The sequence below is a fragment of the Nesoenas mayeri genome (genome assembly GCF_963082525.1).
Source record: "Nesoenas mayeri genome assembly, chromosome: 26".
In the NCBI taxonomy this organism is placed as follows: domain Eukaryota; kingdom Metazoa; phylum Chordata; class Aves; order Columbiformes; family Columbidae; genus Nesoenas; species Nesoenas mayeri.
This window is the reverse complement of record NC_137552.1, coordinates 5874713-5883154: the sequence shown is the minus strand read 5'-3', so window position 1 is coordinate 5883154 and position 8442 is coordinate 5874713. Positions and strand designations below refer to the sequence as shown.

Here is an 8442-nt window from a genome sequence, read left to right as displayed (position 1 = left end):
CAGTGATTTTCAGTGTTATGGGCAAACCAGAAGGCACTAAGAACGCTGCAGCGGAGCGGGTGGACGTGGGGTGATCGTGTCGCTGACTTTGCCTCGCTTGTCAGTTTTCTCGGAGGCTGTATAATTGACATTGTATGTGGAGAACATGGGTGTCCCTTGTGAATTCAGTCTGTACCATTAATCTAGAATTAGAAACCAGGTTACGCAAAACGATCAAGCCCTGTTCAAAATTAAGTTTCCTTAATTTCAAGGTCACCACATTTTCACGTGCAAGAGAGAAGCTGTGAGTTCTGGGGAGCGATGGCATTCTTACGCTCGTGGTTCTGATCTCATTTTAAATAGTTATTTAGTATTTCTGGTGTTAAATCCCATTTTGGGAGAAGATGTGAAGATCTGTCTGTCCATCCCCTTCACATCCAGCCCCCATCAAAATGATTCAAGTTCAGGCTTTCATGAGCAAAAGTAAAATGATGAATTATTGTTCAGATTCAGTTGTGCTAAAGCCTATTAGAGAACTTTGTCTAATAAACTCTTAATTGCTTAAAAACCTGTAATGGGTCGGGTTTAGCCCTTTTAGTTCCTTTTTTGTTTTCCTTTTTTCCAAATAATCCTATAAGTTGTTGGCATTTTTATGAGATTACAACAATGCTCTTTTCATTCCGAAAGTTCCTGGAAATATTTAATCCCGAAATTCTGCTCCTATGTTTTTAGATGTGTATGAACCAAGCTTATTAATATACGATTCCTTTGACTTCAGAGTTATTTTAATGGGTTGTTGGCGCTCCTGTTGTGAGTCGGGGTTTAATGCATTTGATCGCTGTGCGGATTGTGACAATTCCCAGGTACGACGTGCGGCCTCTGGGTTCCCGTGAACGTCGGAGTGTTTCTTAAATGTGCTTTTCTGGGCTACTAATCCCCATCATGAGGTTGTCGTTCAAAACCTCCTCTTGAATTTCAAGGCAATTTAAAATAAGAGTGTAGGTTAAACTTTGAATAATTTATTTGTGGAGCATGGGAAGTTTCAGTCTAGCAGCTGTTACAAGCAAACGTGGAACAGATTTTTGTGTACAATGTGTATTATACATGGAGTAATTGCTTGAAAGCCGGGAGCAGCGTAGGGGAAAGGGACGTGGGGGGCCTGGGGACAGCAGGGTGACCATGAGCCAGCACTGGGCCCTTGTGGCCAGGAAGCCAATGGGACCTGGGGTAGGTGAGAAGGGGGTGCTCAGTAGGTCAGAGAGGTTCTCCTGCCCCGGTTTGCTCGGTGGGACACGGCTGTTTCTCAGGCTCCACGCGGTACTGTGAACCATTATTAATCCCTTCTGATTTTTCCATATTACCATCCCAGAGCAGAGGGAAACTGCTTCTTGTTCTGCCTGTCTCGGAAAGGTGTTGCTAGGTGATGGGTACGGTACATTTTTCTTTCTTACAGAAACTTTAAGGAAAAAATTAACTTCATTGTGGCTGTGACACTTGGCTTAATGTGAGAACCACTCGAGCCTGCTTTTTCTAAAAAAGAAATAAATGAATCCGTCAAATGTACATATTACGTTATCAGCATAGCGCTCGGTGTTGCGGAGGAGGAAGAGCCGGGTCCCGCTCAGGCTCGGGCAGCTCTGGCAGTGGCAGGAGGTGTTTACTGCAGCCTGTTGTCCTGCTCAGAGCCCAGATAAATACACTGGGATTAGTGGGATGTTGCAGGGATTATAATATTATCATGTTCCAAAATAAATAACACTTTGAGTTTGCTTGTCTCCTCTTTACATTTAATGTCAACTTCATATTTTCTCCTTCTGATGCTGCAAAGAGTGTTGTGTATGGAATTTATTAATAACAGATTGCAAGAGAGGAAGGAAAAGTAAACCCAGAAGTTTTCTTTCTATGCTGTGAACTGGAACATAACAGCTGTGTAAAGAAACTAAATGAACAGGATTCAAACTGAAGACAACAGTGTTTGTGCTCAGGTGGGGTTTGGCCTTCACAGCCGCGTAGCAGTCGGGTGCGTCGAAGGGGCCTGAGCTTGGTTTGGGAGCCCTGGGAGTAAACCTAAGTCATAACTCGTGCTTTTGTGTCACTGTGCCAGATGCCAGATGACATTCAGGAGATTCATAAACGCAAAGGAAATGCCAGGGCTGTATGTTCAATATTCCTGCATACGTGCAGGCAAACGTACCCACATCTGCTGGTGCAGTGTCACAAGCGAGCGGGAGCCTCTGGAGGTGGGGAAGGGCTGAAGCGAAGGTCCTCGGTGTGCGATTACTCCGGGTTGTAACCTGGCTGCTCTTGATTTGCTGCCCTGCAGTGTCAGTATCTCTCACTGAGTAAGTCTTATTAGAAGGATTTTGGCTTTAAATATACATATAAAGCTTTTTGAACAGGGTTTTATTGCATTAATACACTTGAAAGTGTTAGGTAACTATGAACAAACTCAAAATCCCATTTACTGAGCATCCTCCAGGAAGAATCTACTATTATTGCAGGAAAAGAAATCATGCTGCATTTCTAGAAGCTGAATGCATTCCCGTGTAACTATGCAGTATTACGTGTACAATAGAAGGAAGTTTGTGGTTGTTTGTATGTCCTGATCAAAGACTCTTTTCGTTTGGTCTGGTGAGGAGCTGCTTTGGTTGGTGCTGTTTGATGGTTCACCTGCTTTAATGCGAGGATGTTCCCCAGAACGAGCTGTCGCTGTGTCTGCTGAACCAGCTCATTCTTTTATCTCCAGACAACTCCTGCTTTTTTCCCTGAGACATATAGAATGAAGAAAAATACATAGATAATGTCTCATTGTGCTTTTTGCATCAGTTGGTGTTGGGGCTTTCCTAACGGTGCGTTCAGCTGGCGGGAGGACTGACAGCCAGCCCGCCCGGGAGCGCAGGACGAGCCTCCGCTGCTCTGCAGCCTCTTGTCAGCAAACCCCTTGCTTCTGAGCAGCGACTCTTCGATGGCTTGGGAACCGGAGTCCGCTGGACGCCGTGGCTTTCCCAGCTCGGGGTGATGGTGATTTGGATAAATCATTTGACAAAATAGGTAGGTCGTGCTGGAAGCGCTGAAATTGTGCTGTCCTGGCATAAGGAAAAGAAACAGAACAGTAGGTTTTCTGTGGATCTCGATTGCTCTTCTTAGAAAACATATTGGCAAAGCAGTTTTTCATCATTCTGAGCATTTACCTCGTTTTTAGCACTTCCTCACTGTTTGTCTGTATCGTTCTTCCGTTGACTGAACCAGAGTTGATTGTTTTCTGTCTTGTTCCTTTGCGTCCGCAGGTTTGGGGTGTGCGGTGGAACAGCATCACCATGTTTCGGAACAGTCTCAAGATGCTTCTTACGGGAGGGAAGTCAAACCGCAAAAACAGGTCCAGTGGTAAGTAAGCGCAGCTCCTCATGCATGTGTTTGATGGACGGTTTTTGAAGGGATTCCTTTAATGTGTGTTTTGGTCTTACCGCGTCTTTCTTCTGTTTAATGAGTAGATGTACTCAGCTGATGCTGTAGATTCACAGCGTAGGTCGTTTTCATGTTGTGCTGTGATCTAATATTGAAAAAGATATGTATATTTATTTAAAAATTTATGTAAACCATAGTCTGTTTTTATCGGGAGATAAGATGTAAGGAAAACCAAATAATAGTAATACACAATCCTATAGAAAAAGAACATCAAAGGTCATGTTTCAATTATGAGGATTAAGAAAATACTTTTTTTAAATTTTGAAAATGACCGTGATGACTTGTGGCAATGTGAAGAAGTTTCTCCTCATTTAAGTGGAACCTCTTGTGTTCCAGTTTGCACCCATTGCCCCTTGTCCTGTCACTGGTTGAACGCACAGTTCCACGCTACTGCCCATTAAAATAAAGGGATGTCTGCTGCGGCATCAGATGGTGTGATCTCCCGTGGTTAATTCTGTGTGTGTGCTTTCAGAACTCTGATAGGATTCCGAACAACTCTGGGCATGTGCATTGTGCACATTATTTAATCTCTTGTCTTAACACAAATTCTCTTGTGACTCGGGGGCACTCAGGATATTTTGCAGCAGTGCCTGGAGGACACATTAGGACTGCAACAGGATCTTGATTAGCTTGTATTTTTTCTGTCATAAATGGATATTCCACAAAGCTACCAGACAACAGTGGCTTTAACGCTGAAATGCGATCTGAATATAGCCAAATATTACCTTTGTTTTCCTATTGTAAATTAATTTACAGAGATATGCCGGCATGTACGTTTTCTGAATCATAAGTGTGTATCCAGGCCTAGATTTACTTAAATCTGTTTGTTTCAAGTGTCAGAAGACTCTGCTTTCCTGCCTGGTTTCAGTTCTTGGGCTAATTCAGCCTTTCCAGGGCAGTTCTGTTCTCTGAACCCAGAGACCATCAGGTGCTTCACTGCTTTTGTCTGTTTTATCAAGGATCTGTCTCTATTTATCTGCAGTTCGCTTGTATTAAACCCTCCTTGCTTTAGGGGTGTGTTTAATGAGTTTACATCAGATCGGTGCGCTCTCGTATTCATTCCAGTGTCGCGTTAGTGCGGTAAGCCTGTGTCATGGCTCCAGTATTTCCACCTGTTAGAATGATCCTGGTTTCTTTTCCAAGCAGATGCACTATTTCCTTCTCACATTATCGCGCTGAATTAATACTCCTGTAAGGGTCCGTGTTCCCTTTAGAACCCGGAAAATTCAGCTGCAGTGCTGTGTGTTTTATTTGGGTTTAGGTGTGTCTTCACTTCACTTGGGTATAAATCCAGGAGTTTTGTGCCTTTTATTTCTGGCAGAGACTGAGGTAGATTATTAACGTGCTCTTGTCTTTCCTTTGCGTGTTGAGTGTATGTGAGGCGTGTAACCCTCTGGAAGGGCCCCCGGGCCGCTGCCGTCTCGCCGGTGGGCGCCGTACCTCGCGTGTTCTCAGTTCATCAATACACACCAGTTCTGTCCCCGCTTTCCGGCCCGTCATCCATCGCAGTTTTGGTGTAGGGGTTTCAAACCGCTGCTGCTTTCCTGGTTCACATGAGAGCTGATTACTCCTAAATTCCAGTGTATTTATAGGGCTTTTGGAACCTACCACTTGATATTTGAATTCCAGGACTAAAAGGACCCCTGTCAAATGCCCTCCACTTTTGATTCCTGCCTTTCCAGGATAAAAGGCATTTCTGCGAAGGTCTTATCACGGCTTGGGCAGAACTCCATGTAGTTTCTTCTCTGTCTGGTCTCTTTTGGGAGTCTAAGCCTGATTTTCACTCCAGAAGAGTTTGAGAGGGTCAGCAATGCGTTCTGCGTGTCTGACAGGGGCTGCGGGGCGGTGCGGCCCAGCTGGCGGCCCCTGCGCGTGCGAGAGCTGCGTTTCAGGAGGTATTAGAGCGAGATGTTAGAGACCTGCCAGACTCACAGGGCGTTTTGTGGCGCTGAATGTGTCCACGTGCTTCAACTGTTCCATCCAAACCGTTTGTCTCATCTTTAATCTTAAATTTTAGGGATCCTGCTTTTCCACTTACCTTGTACTGTTGTCTCAATACATCACATCTTTGGAAAGGCAGGCCCTGTATTTCAGGTGTATTTACTGTTTTGATACAGGTTCAGTTATCAGTTCCTGCTTTTTCATTAAAGTAGCTTGTATCAGAGCTTGAAATCTTGAATGACAGAATCTACAGACTCAGTGCATCTACAAACCCTCGTTTTCCCTCGCTCAGCCCCATTTTGTTGTTCAGATGTATTCCTACTTGCTGGTTTGTCTCCAAGGTTTGTCTCTAGGTCAGTGAGCCCATTCTCAAGTTCTTCTCTATCAGCTTTAATCCTCCTCAAACCTTCCCCTTCATTAGCGATTCTACAGATCTGATTGCTGAGATTAATTCACCGGAGTCCCCTCTAATAGCGGGGGCTGATTCTCCTGCTCCGCTCTGATGCTGCTCCCGTTACGGAGCCGTGTCCCCTTCTGCTGTCCTCGTGTGTTGTTCCGAGCTCTTAAACCTCCAGAGTTTCTTTTAGAGAAAAGAAAAAGCCATTTTAGAGCCGTCCTGCGTGTGGGCGTCCGTCCTGCAAACAAGGAGGCCATTTCTGAGGTGCAGGAGGGTCGGGGAGTGGTGGTGTCTGCGGGTCGTGCCATGTCCCCTCCCAGCTGTGCCCTTGGGCAGCTCCACTGGCACTGTGGCATCGGCCGCCTCTTCTCACTCCCAGCTGCTCCAGAATCCTCCCCCTTCGCCGCACAGGGCGCAGATTGTGGGTTCGGTGTGATGGTGCCGGGGAGCGCAGGGTGGGATGGGATGGGATTCCCTGTGCTGCGTAAGCGCTGGTTTTGCGCAGGAGTGAGCAAGACGGGAAGCAGGAGGGGCTGGTGGGGATGGCGGGCGCTGTGCAGGCTGCTCGTGGTCCGTACTGGAGGTACGAGGGTAGGAGGCTGGGAGAAAAAGAGCGAAGTGTGACGTCGGAGTGTCTCTGCTCCCTGTGTCCCGTTGCCAACAGCTGGAACGGAGCTGCACGGGGAACGCTGTGAGGAGCTCCAGGAATAGGAGGAAAGGCTGAGAGAGCTGCGCGTGTTCAGCCCTGGGGACAGGAGGTGGAGGGGAGAGCTGTCCCCAGTTCCGGTGTTTAAAGGTGGCTACAAAGAAGGTGGAGACTTGTTTGTTCAGGGAGTCCTGTGGAAGATGGGGCCGTGGGGACAAGTTGCTGTGGGTGCTGTGCAGCTCGGCGCTGTCGCTCCAGTGGGATGGATGCAGCTGGCGCTGCCTTGTTCTCCCTGGGCCAGCAGAGGGAGCGGCTGTTTTCCGACATCCTCCAGCAAGCCCGGGCTGAAATGCACCTTGGTGCTGTGCAGAGAAGGGACAGTTCCCTGTGCCAGAGAGCCCTATCTGCTCCTGTTCCGCAAAAAATACGGAAAACAAGAAGTCTGTTTCTGTGATGTCTTGAGAAGTCCTGTCTGTGCCAGGAGAAAACCCGCTCGTCCTTGTGCCCGAAACGCCGGGAGCGATGCTGGCGGCGCGTCTTGCAGGAGCAGGACTTGAACTGATAGATTGAGCATGACAGGGGGGGTTTATTTTCCTCACTGTGTTTTGTACAAGCTGCCACCACAGTAGGACCTTCATTTCAATTCAGGCTTCTAAGCATGGCAGTCATAGAGACAGACACACTTGGGCAGGAAAAGAGTTCTCTGGAAATGCTGTAGCTGCGTTGTGGTCCCTGGCCAGGCGGGGCCATTTTTGGGGTGTGTTTTTGTGATCAGTAAGCACTACGGGTTGTTAATTCAGGATATCTAACAGGCAGGGACCTGCTGCGTTTGAGATGCGTGTATTACCACACACAGCTCCCGCAGTGGCCGCTCTGTGCTCCCAAAGGGAATCATTGCCGTGGAAATGCCGCGGGAGGAGCGGGAAGAACAACAAGGCAACTTTGGGAAAGATTTTGAAGTATTTTAGCATCTCCCTCAATAAACAGAATTAAACCCCAATTCATGCTCTGCTTGATGAACAACCTTCCCCGATGAGAGAGGAGCGTGTGATAAATGGACGGACTTAAGTACGTTTATGAATTGCCAAAGCTTCTTAAGCCAAATGGCTATTTTGACTTCATTAATTAGAGCGTTTCCATATTGCAGGCAGCCCCGGGTTTCCCCCCAGACAGATGGTTTGCTCCACGGGAAATCCAGCAACGCGAAAACGCCAAATGCGCTCTGCACCGATTGAAGTTTCACTTACGTTTCTACATTGAGCGAGTTTGCAGCTCTTTTCCCTTATAAAACATCAAAAATTAGAGCTTACGTGTTAAACCGTGGCGGTGGCGAAGGGGAAGGGTGAAAAGGGACATGTGCAATAATGCGCTTGAAATGGTTTTGTATGGCAAGGTTTACTGGTGGTTTATTTTATATTTGACTTTAGAGGTTTTGTTTGGAGGAGTCGCGGGGCTGTGGGAGGAGCCGGCGCTGCGCAGCTGTTGATTTGCAGGTACAAAATGGATCATTATGGCGTCAAATGTGAAGCAAACCCTGCCAGCTCCTCATCCTTCCTCCTCCTGCACCTTCTCTGTCGGTTTGGCTTTGTGTGTATCAACAGGGAGTCCCAGCTGAGATGTGCAGAGTCCTGGGAATGAACGCTTCCTATGTTATTGATCAGCGTGATCCTCCGGTTACTTTGCATTGTGAATAACGAGGCTTTAAATGAGTACAGAGTCCCAGAGTGTCCGGGGCTGAAGGGACCTGGAAGGCTCGTCCCAATAAAATACAGAGTGTTGCCATTGCAGCCAGTGGGGATTGTGACGGGGTCCCGAGGACACACAGATGTGAGGGCTGAGATAAACCCCACTTTTATGTTCTACTTGTGTATTTATGTATCTTAAACTTTGTATTGTTTAGATCATTAAGCAGTCGTAGTCGTAATATTGCTGTGAAACTTATCGAGAACAAGGAAAACCAGAATTCTGTTGTACGGCTTTGGTAGGTCTATTCTTACATTGGATTATTACCAGT

The 8442-nt window shown here is 46.9% G+C and overlaps 1 protein-coding gene across 3 annotated transcripts in view; it reads left to right on the top strand.

The window, feature by feature from the left end:
- Nucleotides 1–3296: 3296 nt before the first annotated feature.
- The window catches only part of TANC2 (tetratricopeptide repeat, ankyrin repeat and coiled-coil containing 2), a gene marked incomplete at both ends in the record, with an annotated part of 87965 nt that continues 82819 nt past the window's right edge, over nucleotides 3297–8442 (top strand). For all 3 annotated transcript variants that reach the window (XM_080359950.1, XM_080359949.1, XM_080359948.1), the window contains one exon: nucleotides 3297–3363. In XM_080359950.1, the coding sequence (XP_080216076.1) occupies nucleotides 3297–3363 (67 nt within the window). The remainder of the gene's footprint in view (nucleotides 3364–8442) is intronic.